At 40.3% G+C, this 12,194-nt stretch overlaps 1 protein-coding gene across 3 annotated transcripts; it reads right to left on the bottom strand.

The window, feature by feature from the left end:
* Positions 1-253: 253 nt before the first annotated feature.
* On the bottom strand, positions 254-9,324 carry LOC113011292 (serine/arginine-rich splicing factor 11-like). 3 transcript variants are annotated; one of them, XM_026150769.1, is made up of 12 exons: positions 9,016-9,324; positions 7,511-7,644; positions 4,583-4,698; positions 3,784-3,861; positions 3,661-3,698; positions 3,368-3,501; positions 2,200-2,278; positions 1,975-2,094; positions 1,781-1,870; positions 1,365-1,448; positions 1,055-1,217; positions 254-932 (listed from the first exon to the last, which is right to left on the bottom strand). In XM_026150769.1, exons 1-12 carry the CDS (start codon positions 9,135-9,137, stop codon positions 741-743), a joined length of 1,350 nt encoding a protein of 449 aa, XP_026006554.1. In that variant the 5' UTR covers positions 9,138-9,324; the 3' UTR covers positions 254-740. The 3 variants fall into 3 exon arrangements, with proteins under 3 accessions (XP_026006554.1, XP_026006556.1, XP_026006555.1); XM_026150771.1 differs by lacking the exon at positions 9,016-9,324 and having other exon boundaries at positions 4,583-5,075; positions 7,511-7,544; XM_026150770.1 differs by lacking the exons at positions 7,511-7,644; positions 9,016-9,324 and adding an exon at positions 4,950-6,892.
* Positions 9,325-12,194: the final 2,870 nt, after the last annotated feature.

The following is a 12,194-nucleotide window of genomic DNA, read 5'->3' as shown; positions in this document are numbered from 1 at the left end:
CTCCATCAGCATTAGTTTTATGCCAATAAAGACTTTATGTAGTATTGCTGCACTGGACCTACGTGATGCCAAAGGTTAGCATTACTAATTTAGGCGCATCTGCCTTTGACTAGTTTGAAGGCAAAATTGTCTCTGTGATCAAACAGCTGAACCATGTCTGTGATTTAAGTGTTTTTAAACCAGATGTGAGGATTTTCATATCTGTATCATTAGCCCCCCCAACCTGAGGTGGAAGTTATAAATTTTCACAGTCTTAGCTCTTTAAATAAGCTTTAATATATAAAAGAAATCCTTGATAAAACAATCAGTACTCTCAGATAACAAGAAGCTAAGCTAAGAAGCTTGCATTTTTGGTGAAGACAAGAGACCCGTGCATCACACCACCCCACACAACAGAAATGAAAAAGGTTCATATGTAAAGACAAATAAAAAAAGAAATCTGGTAACACAAGCTAAAGAAACGCAAAGCAAGCCTACTTCCAGTTGTAATCTATTACATCTGTAGCAGCAAAGAGCAGAAAGACCACTTACAGTAAATGTGACAAACCGAGAAAAATGTCAGGGCAGACGATTTTTAGCATCAAACATTTGCAAAAGGGCACGCTTCCCTCCTGTGACAGAAACTGATACATTTCAAACAATTCACATTTTCAGATTCAGCCCAGTAGGAAGGGGGGAAAGATGTAGCTTTTTCACAACCAACATGGAGGGAGAATGTGGGAAAGGACGGGACGGACGAGTCAGTCACTGACGTCCATGTCCTCTTCGTGGCGATCATCGGCACCGTTAACTTTGGCCTGCTTCGCGGAACGTGCTGTGCCATTACCTTCTACCGACCGAGGAGACAAAGCAGAATCGTCCGAGTCCTTCCTGTCGCCTCGCTCCTTCTCGCTGTCGTATCCTTGCTCTTCCTCATCGTAGTCTCTGGTGATCTGGGAAAAGAAGCCGATGCATGAGACACCTCGAAAAAAAAAGTAAAAAAGTACAAACTCCCTCCGACTGGCTTACATTAGAAGAGTGATGCTCACAGGGTCCAAAACCACAACACACCAACCTTAACATCTTTCTCTGCATCTGATTTCCGGTCACGTTCCCTTTCTTTGTCTTTACTCTTCTTTTTCTTGCTGCTGGAGCGCTCCCGTTCTTCACGGCCGCGCTCTTTATCGCTCCTACGGTCCCGGTCCCTTTCCTTCTCCCTCTTCTTCTCTTTTTTGTGTCTGAACAGGATGGAAAGTGAAAAGTCCAGAATAAGATTAGTAATGGATATATGTTTACTTCTCCTTTAAAAAAAAAAAAAAATCATTCAGGAGAAACTTAAAATACACATTCAGTGCAGCCAGAAGGTATTAAACACATCAGACAACCTTCGAGGAGATGGAGACGGGGAATTTTTCCTTTTAGGAGACTTCTTAGGAGAACGGCTGGCGCTGCGACTTTTCCTGCGTCTCCTGCAAACAGAACAAAATAATTTAAGTTTTGCACATACGCAGGATATTAGAAGCAGCTGAAATAAATACATTTGACTGAAAACCAAAAATCTAGTATTTCATTAATAACTGTCATATGCATTAAATCTTATTTCCTGTTAAAGCATTAGCAGCTTTATCGTGATTAGGGAAGTACTATACTTAAAAACGTACGTTTAACTATTCTGTTCCTGTTGATTTTGTACTTTGGTAAATCTGACCATAGAACAGTCATTAAATTCTCTTAATATTAAAAGGTCTTTACCAGAATAGAATTCAAGCACTTGTCAGCTGAAGACCTTGGCTGTACTCACCGGCTCACACTGCGTGACCTCCTCGCTGTGCTGTAGCTTTTGGGTGGTGTTTTGGATTTCCTTCTCCCTGCATCTTCTTTCTTTCGCTCTCTGTAGATAAAAAGAAAACATGCATATAGATTTAGATCTCAGGTTTCCCAGCTGCAGACCTCAGAGTACAGGTTCGAGGACAGGTTTTTACACAGTTAGCACACCTGGATCTGCTGGGAGATCTCCTCCCTCTGTCTCTAGAGTGGGTGTGTCTCTTGCGCGGGCTTTTGGAGCGTCTTCTGCTTCTCGATCTGGATCTGCGCCTCGACCTGCTTCTGGTTCGCCTGAAACCATTCATTCACAACATTTAACTTTGCTGTTCATGTGAAAACAAACAATACAAAGTTTCCTCATCTCAGCTCTGCAGATGATAAGTTTTAGTAAATCACCTGTGTCTTGAATGCGATCGGGACCTCCTCCTTCTGGATCTGGACCTGGACCGAGAGCGCTTCTTCTTTGTCTCCTTATCTGCACGTCAGGAAAATGAAATACAGGTCAAGTTCCAGTACTCTGTGTTTTATCCTTTAAGACCTACCATAGAACCAAGTCCGCCAGAGTTATCTTTATATTTTTACATGCTGTAGTGCCATTTTTGAGAGCATTTCAAGTTGCTATACATCAATACAACCGTTATAGCCCAAATTTTAATGAGATGTAAGCATTAAGTCTATAATAACTACATAAATTGCAAAAAAGTGCAATAAACTACAAAAAATTGAAAATTGTTTTTGTTTGTTTTTTTGAGTGTCTTCATAGTTTTATTTTTGAGATACACCAATTTTTATATACTGCTGGAAAAACAAAAATAAATATTATAATGCAAATTTGCAAAGAAAACAGCACGTGCATCAAAATAAACCATTTCCAGCAGTGCAATTTGAGTTCTAAGCATCCCAGAAACTATTCAGAAAAGCATGAAGTCAAACATGACTTTTAAAAACACCAGTATAGGCATATAAGGCCCCGAAGGTAAAAAACAAAAAAGAGGAAATGGTTAAAAAAAAAAAAGATGCCACTTCCGGTTTCAGCCAGGTAATGGCGGACATACGATAGTTCGCGCTGACGTCTATTCCAACGTAGGAAGTGTTATGAACAGCTGATCGAATTGGCAAAGCATGTTTCTGGAATATTATGTTTTTGTTGCTGCAAGTGCTTTTTATGCTGTTTTTTGCAAAACTATATGTGGAAGGAAACCGTAATCTAGGACGAGCTGATAGCATAAGAAGTACGTACAACTCCTCCGGTTTCATGTGCAAAAAAAATTATTGCTAGCTTACGTGGTTCCGGTTCTACAGGGATTTAAGAATAGTTACGCAAAACGGAGCGTGCCTGCTCCGTCCGGTTTTAAAGGGTTAACAAACGTTTTTTCTTAACACTGAAAACAAAAGCAAAAACAAACTATTTGCAAACATGAAAACCTGCCAAGGAAATCATCTGAGGAAGTAAGCTGACCTAATAAGTGTTTGTAATGACAGCAGTGCAGACAATCCAGACACTGTTTTATACCGCAAAGCCAACATCCTAGCAACAAGATCTTCTGAACTTTAATGTACTCACGTCCGGGTTCGATAGCAGCAGAAATGAGCGACTGGGCCTCTCTGACTCTCTTCATTGCCTCTTCGATTTCTTTATTAGCTGCGTCAGCCTTCAGCCCAGCATTCAGGTTTATTCCAGCCGCCAGGGGATTCAGTCTAAACAAATAAATATTAATTAGTTGACTCATTACTACAAAACACCAAACAACTGCTTCTTTCCTGTGCCTCAGTTGTTCTACAGTGCCTGGGAAAAATAACAAAAAAAAAAAAACCCTAATGCACAGCATTCAAAGAAGAATCTTTAAAGAGACTTACTTTGGATCCGTCATCAATTTCAACAGCTGATCAGCAGCCTGTGTGGAAACGGGAGGATAAAGACTGTCAGTTCAAAACATTCAACATCAACTTCGTTCACTGCCATTTCAGAAAACCTCTCACCTGGGGATTCATACCAGCTCCGGGGAATCCAAACGCTGCCATTGCGTCTATATTGGGTGCACCAAAGGGGTTCGCAAGCTGGAATAAACAAATTTATGTCAGGCCAAGAATATCCAGATACGAACACCTAACAAGTGTTTATGTAATTATATTGGTGCTATCTGATACACTGGGCTAAAAATCACTGTTTATGTGCAGGAGACTAATTTCTCTCATTAGTAAATGGCCAGCGAGGCATGTAAAGCTGTGATGTAAGCAGACACGCTGTACATTAACCGATGCTGATATACGCTTTCGACTTGAAATGACAGAAACATGGCAGAGCCGAAGGAGTAACTGATGGATATGCGAGTGGATGAAGGAAAACCATAGACAGGATACTACTTGGTCACAACTTGGCAAGAGACCTATAACTCGGCAACATGACTGACTGCTTCAAACCATTTATACTAAAAGGATGTGAATGAGCACAATACAATTTTGCATTACCACAATCCTACAAATAACCAAAAAAACAGAAATACAACACAGGGAGAAAAAACAGATTTAAAGAACTATACAAACTACCAGATGGACTTTGAAATGATCCAACTTTAAAACAAAAATAAACAAAAGCCAGTTTATCTGTGAGTCGTATTTTTATGTTATCTTACACTCTGCTTCTGTATGTCTTTAAATGCATAATTACTTTTTCAAAAAAAGGCTTCAAGTTACATTTTGTCATGTCAGAGCAAAAATGTTAAGACTTTTGGTTATGTCACCATGTAACATCCAACACAGTTAAACAGTGAGGTCTTACAGGTGGATTGGGGATGGGATTAGGCATCGGAAGAAGGCCTCCCCCTGGCAGAATTCCTGCAACAGCATTTGCTGGCGCCAGCAGTGACAAAGCTTTAGCCTCATCTGGAATAGATCCTACAGGGATAAAGAAAAAGGCATTAGGAGAGAAGAAAGGTTTCTCACACTCACACACACACACACACACACACTACAGAGAAGACATTTTGGAGAAGAAAAAAAAAAAAAGAAAAGTGTTCACATTTCTTCACATGTTTACCTCATACATCAGAGAAGAGTTCCCTTAATTCAACATAATCATTGCAGTGACTTAACTATTGCTGGAATAAATCACACTACTCCAATGAACACTGCCAAGAATAGATCACCTGAATGTGTTTTTTAAGTCATGAACCAAACGTTAGCAAGCACAGCTGCTTCTCCAGTTCGGTGTGCCCTCAATTTTCATTTTTGACGTTTACTGAAACAAGCGATTCACGTTGGCGGCTTCGCTACTAAAAGCACACAGAGAAAAATTGAGATACACACACAACAGAGAGAATTTTAGGGATTCGGCAAGAACACTATGCAAACCATCAGCGTCTACTCACCACAAACACATTTCAGAGAATTAAGTAGTTTATATGCTAAATGGCAATAACAAAATTCAGGCTAGATGCTGCCTGCATCATTATCTCAGTATCCTTACCTGTCACTGCATCAATTAACCAAACCTGGACAGAGGATGGTGGGCTGTTTATTTTAAAATGCAAAATACCTCCAATTTTATCTTTTAAATAGCTCATCATCATCATCTCACACTTAATCCATTCACAAAGAGACATCACCTAAATACAGACTCACAACACTTAAACACAAGAGCACACTGGAGAGAGAAAATGCTGCAGGAGACAAAACGGTTGGATGGTATTTTCAGCAGGGCCTGGTATACAGGACTGGCTGAGCCAGGAAAAAGAACTGTAAAACACAACAACAAAAGAAAACCACTGTTAAAGAGGATACTGGACCAACACTACGTCATGTCGGTCGCCTATCTCAGAGGATTTATACCAGAGTTTTAGTTCCATGTATTTATTAAATCACTGACTAGTTTTCCCCTTGTCAAGTCTGAAATTACATCGTGAGGTTAAAAAAATGTTTTAAATCTACTCTGTGCAGAGTAGGCTACTTTGGCATTAGTGTGTTTCTGTATTAACAAAAAAAATAACCCAGACCCCTGACATATACAATTATTGCACCAGAGCCAAATAACTGGTGTCACTCCCAAGTTGATGTTTTTTAAAGCCATTTTAAAAAAGGATGAGGCTGGAAATATTCTTGTTACTGTCCACAAATCTAGTGAATACCACCTCATGCCTGATTTAGACTTCTGTGGGGCTACAACACAACCTACACAAGTGGTTGCGTTACCAGCATTTATGCTAGTGCTGTAGCATTATGTGTAAATTACTGTGTAATCATGTCCCCGTGTTTTACATGCAGTCCCAGCTGATATAAAAGTGTAAAATTCGGGGATCTTTTCCCCCTCCTGGGTCTCTGTTCTTTGTTTAGGTCATTATTAAATCACATGCAAACATATTTTCCCTCCAACTTCTGAAATGCACAGGAGGAATCGGCGGTGCTGAACAGACCAACTGCCGTACTTGCGGCTGTATTTCATTATGTTATCATAACATCATGTGATAGCATAGATTTCCGACACAGATTTCCAGCTGATCAGGTGTAAAACTTTCAGAAATATATTGTCTGACTTCTATAGAAGGCGAAGTGGTTTCTTTAAAAACATACAGTAAACGTAAAGTACTGTGGTGTTATTCAAACAACTGTCCATCTGCTGGGGACTACTTCCAGCTGTTGTTTAAAATCTGTTTGCGTATGCTAGTGAGCTTTTAAAAGAGCATGATGGTGCCTGAGGCACCGACTCTAAATAAACTGCATCAGCTGCAATTACCCTAATGAACAAACAAGCATTTACTAGTCTGTGGACTTGAATGGCCTCTGTGTTTTCATGGGATTTGTTGACATTAAAAAGTGATGAATACAGGCAGCCTTATCTGCAAAGGAACCGTTTCTTAACCATAAAACACTTGACCAAGCAGCCCTCAAAAGTGTCGTTAAATAGTGCAGAATTTGCACAGTTTCAGGTTATGCCCTAGAAATCTGAACTTTATTCTCAAAACCACCTGGGAAAGACAATTTAGACAGAAGGAAAGAAAAAGATAAGGCAGAGAAAGAAAAAAAAGGAGACAAAATGAGAAGAGAGAGAGAGTGGTGGGGCTTGTATGCTTGCTGGCCTTTGCAAATGTCTACAATTCCCTGTTGGCAGGCAGAGGACCACTTTCAGCCATCAACGAGGGGGCTGCTTTTGCCTTCTTCACTACAAAAATTACACACACACACATACACACACACACACATACACACACAAATAACAGAGAGAAGTTTAACAGGGGGTAGTCCAATATATGGTGAGAATAAAAATGCATTTGGTTAAGCATTTCAAGTACATCACTTCTGAACTTTGACGTGCCTGTGGTGCCCACAGATGTCCGTGTCCTGGTGTGTAAAGCAGAGTTTGGTACACTGAACTTTCTGAGCGCAGAGCACATTACTGTTTTAGTCAGAGACAAACACCTCACTATATCCCGAACAACTTAACTCCAGGTAACAAAGATCTGTTTAAGGGCTGTTGTGCTAAAACAGATGTGCAATGCGCTAAAACAGTTCACCACAAATCTGACAGCAGAAGTCTGCTTTAAACACACGAGCCATGGGAGGAGAATGGCAATACCACTTTCATTCAAAATTATCTTACAAAGCTCATATAAGCATGCCAGGGTGAATTCACAGGAGACGGGAAAAACCAACAACAACCTTTTTACAGTCTTGCACCATCACAATTCATTCAACAATGAGCTTTTATACAAACCTTCAGCAAACGGGACCACTATCAGCGCTCTGTCCACAAACACCGTGTTAGTCAGATGCTGAGACACACCAACAGACTCTGGCTCCTGGAACTTCACAAAGCACACCCGGGATGTCACCGGCATCGGCGAATCACTATAGAAGTGGTAAAGAAGAATGACGTGAATAAACTGCAATAAAAAACATTTTTACAAAATCTAAACATTGCTTTCTTCAGCCTCTTTTGACATCCCGATGTAACACTGAAAATGCAAGGAGCAGCAATAGCAAAGGTAGAGGAGTATAAATGCCTGGTATCAACCGTCCAAATCAACGGTTCACAAGTGAGGTGGAGAAAAGATTGGAGCAGGGTGGAGTGGATCGAGACAAATGTCAGGGTGATTTGTGACAGAAGGATGGTGGCGAGTGTGAAAGAAAGAGTACATAAAACTGTAGCGAGACCTGCTATGATGTATGGTTTAAATACAGTGGCACTGACAAATAGACAGGAGGCTGACGCTAAGATGTTAAGACTTTGACTTTGAGTGAGCAGGATGGACAAAATCAGAAATGAGTACATCACATGGAAAAAAGGATTAGATGATTTGGACACATCCAGAGGAGGGACAGTGGATATATTAGACAAAGGATGTTGAATATGGGGTTAACAGGCAGGAAGAAAATTGGGAAACCAGAGAGGGAGTTCATGGATGTAGTGAAGGAGGACATGCAGAGGATTGGTGTGACAGAGGAGGATGCTAGGGATAGGGTGAGATTGAGGCAGATGGTCAGCTGTGGATCCCTAAAGGGAGCAGCTGGAGAAAAATGTTCTGACAACCTGATGTGGTCCAGTGGCACCCACATGCTGTGTTAGTCACTTAAGTGTGGATTTGACACACAACAAATATATGCAGACAGAGTTTAAAGCAGATTTATAACATACACTTTAAACAGAAATAAATACAAGTACCCAGGCCCTGACTGTATACTTTAGAAGAAAATTTACTGTGGACTGTTGGAAAGACTCAATTATAATAAAAACGACTGGGGAAAGGAGGAGTAGAGTTATCCTAACCCTAACAAAACATCGGAGAGACCGTTAAAGTTAATACAACTAATTTTTCCCTTCCTCACAAGCTCGACTTGGGCGTGTTTATATTAATTATTAATCACTTTTGCTGCATTTCCTCTCATTGATAAAAAGAGACTTTACATACTTTGAAAAACAAGACACTACGGTAACATTAAGACCCAAATAAACACCGAGGGGGACATATTAAGCCTAAATACACGTTTTTATCCCTGTTTAGGAAATAAGCAGACTATCAAAGACATAAATAGGATTAACGCGTGGTTCATGAGGCCAGACAAAGACATTATAAAAGACTGCGGGCCAGGTCACTGGTTAGCATGGACCTACGCGTGCATGCTAACCAGTCTACCGAGTCTACTAGGAAACACGACCAAACAGCCTGTGACTACATTATTAAAGCCGCTAATAAGCCCACAGACAATTATTTAACTTACTCTGGCGGAAATAACTTCAGCTCTTCGATGGTTCCCAGAAAACCGAACAGTGTCCTCATCTGCTCCGACGTTGTGCTCGGCGACACGTTCGTCACCTGCACCACCTTCGTTGTGTAGCTCATTTTCCCGACTTAAAACCTTTGTAACACAACCGCCAACTGCTAGTATTAAACCACACTACCGTCTATCCGCTGGTTACAAAACCAATTTTGGGTTTGTTTGGTAATTTTTTTCTGGGTATGCGCTAACTAGCGACTACAGCAAACTGTAGCGTTTCGCCGCCATCTTGGGTAATTATGGATTGAAATGCGCATGCGTGTAGCGAAACTGGCGGTTTTAAAGTAAATTATTAAAACAGCACATCATCAAGTCTGGAGGCTACTTTACCTTCATGGAATAAATCGACCGTCCTTTAAAGAAGCGTACTACAAGGTTTGTACTATGTAGAAATACTTTTGACCTGCAATTAATTACCAGCAGAGGGCGCCCTTTATTTTCATTTTTACACACAAGACGTGGCCAAAGCGCCTCATTCAGTATTGATGAGAAGTTTTGGGGAAACTACTTAAGCATAGCTTTTCAACCAACCAACATGAATTAATCCAGTCTGGTCAACTAAAGCTATTTAGAAAAAGCCATCCCTTTATGACATTTCTAAAAGGATTTATTGCGTTTAACTGGGAATATGATTGCCATTCAATGTGGAATAAAGTTGAATAATAATATCTATCAATCTATCTTGCCTTCATCTGCCTTCACACGCATAATTCATCCCAAAGGTGTTCTGTTCTGGTTGAGGCCAGGTGCAGGCCAGTCAAGTTCCTCACACCAAACTTCCTCATCCATGTCTTTATGGATCTAGCTTTGAGCACTGGTGCACACTCATGTTGGAAGAGGAAGGGGCCATCCCCAAACCGTTCCCACAAAGTTGGGAGCATGTAATACTTCATTGTATGATGAAGATTGACCAAATCTCCAGAAAAACAACCCTAGACCCTAATGCCCCCTCCACCTAATTTTAGTTTTTGCACAGTGCATTTAGACAAGTACAGTTCTCCTTGCAGCCTCCAAACCCATACTCGGCCATCAGATTGCTAGATGGAGAAGCGTGATTCGTCACGACAGAGAACATGTCTCCACTGATCTAGAATCCAGTGGCAGCGTGCTTTACACCTGTTACAGGCGTGGCCCTTTAAGGATGAGCCTGATGGGAAATGTGTGCGGGGCAGAGAGCAAAAAAAGAAGGAAAAAGGAAGAGTAACGGTTAACTACAGAAGAGACGAAGAGAAAGTAAATAAAAGGAATATAATAACTCCCTCGACAGCCAGAGTTGTATCGGCGATGCCCGCTGTGAGTAAACTGTTTCAGCCCACTGTACGCGGTGTTCGTACCTTGGAGGAGAAATAAAGGTTCGGTAAAGCAGTTTCCTACGTCTCCCTCGATCTTCTTGCTAGCGGAGTTGACCTGTATAGTAGGGGTGGGTTTTTATAATCGATTCATCGATTAAAATCGACTCCGGCTTGGATAACGTAAAATCGATTCATTAAAATCCTGAATCGATTTTTTTTAATATAAATTTATTTTGCCTGAAATGCCAGAATCTCTGGTGACATCTCACAAAATTTCAAGAACCACCAAACAGTTAAGACAGTAAATGAGAGCAGGTACACGGATTCTGCACATAGACTTAAACACACAGCGCGACCCGCGGATCAGAATCAGTGAGATGTCGCCTTTCTCACCCGACGCAAGGACACGGTCGGGGCTGAAAGCCGACAGCTTGCTGATTCTGATGTGTCGGCGGGTCCAAGCTTTGTGTTCACGCCCTTTATGCGCCGATTCTAAAGCTGTTAGTTTGATCTCTCTCCAAACAATATTGACCGAACCAGCAGCAAAAGAAGATTCACATAAACATCGTCATGTATTCACTCTGACTTTTACTGTTTTGCTTCCACCGCGATGCACAGCTCTCTCTCTCTCTCTCTCTCTCCCTCCCTCTCTGTACTTCAAGAACAGTTTCCCTTTCTTCATTCGCTTGCTTGTTACGCACAAGTCTACTGTTGTTTACAGCGCTGTCAGCCGCTGTTTTTTTTCCCTTTTACATTCTTCCGAAAAGAAAACCTCATTTCTGCTGTTCAATACTGAACAAATTTAAACTTTTTAAAATTATTCAAAATGCAAAAGGCTTAACCATGTCTCTAATAAAACCGCTGTAACTTCAGAGGTAATGTTCATATGTTGATTAATGGTTTTCTTTCGTTTTTGATGTACTGCAGAATATTTTTATAAAATCCCAGGCCAGGAAAATCACCTTCATGTTTTTCTGTGTTTTATCCTCAGCTACTTTGACACAAAGGCCTCTGCTGTGACGCTCACACCTTTGATAAAGTCTTGCGTGTGTCAGCTTCCTTTTTATTGATACAAAAATATGTAAATGTACTGATCTGAATTATAATATTTCTGACTGTCAAAATATCCCAGATTTAAATCGAATCGAATCGAATTAAATCGAATTAAATCGAATCGTGGATCGAATCGATTCGGGACCTTGTGAATCGGAATTGAATCGATTCTAGAAATCAGTGACAATACCCAGTCCTACTGTATAGTAAGCTGTTGCCGGTGTTGTGCCAAAAAGTGATTGTCTGCCAAAAACTGATTTCCGGTATTTGCCAAAAAGCGATTGCTCATATTTAAAGTGGTATAAGTAACTTGTTGGGCTATAATATGTTAAACATATGTCAAATGCATCCCTTATGGATGACATAAAGTCATCTTGAGCCACAAACAACATTCGTGTAGCAAGATACAAGCTGCAATCAGTTTTTGGCAGCGACTTTTATATAACCTTTATTTATGCAGTAAAAAAAAATCTCATTAACATTAAAAATGTATTTTGTAAGAGTAAGTTGCCCAACAGGACAACAGAAATGGCAGCAAATATTACAATAGTTCTGTAAAAATATTTTAAGTGGGGATAAAGGACCGGATTGGTTATAATGTAAGTACAAGTTGTAAAGATACTTAAAAAACAGATAATTTTTTAATTCTTTATGTAACCCCTTTGTATCCCCTGTTCACCGAAGTCTATTTACGAACAAACGTAAAGATATTACACATAAAAAATACACAGAAACACTGGAAATCAGTTTTTGGCAGACAATCACTTTTTGGCACAA

This window comes from Astatotilapia calliptera, chromosome 18, assembly GCF_900246225.1.
Source record: "Astatotilapia calliptera chromosome 18, fAstCal1.2, whole genome shotgun sequence".
In the NCBI taxonomy this organism is placed as follows: domain Eukaryota; kingdom Metazoa; phylum Chordata; class Actinopteri; order Cichliformes; family Cichlidae; genus Astatotilapia; species Astatotilapia calliptera.
The sequence above is the reverse complement of the archived record's forward strand: the minus strand, read 5'-3'. Positions and strand labels throughout refer to the sequence as shown.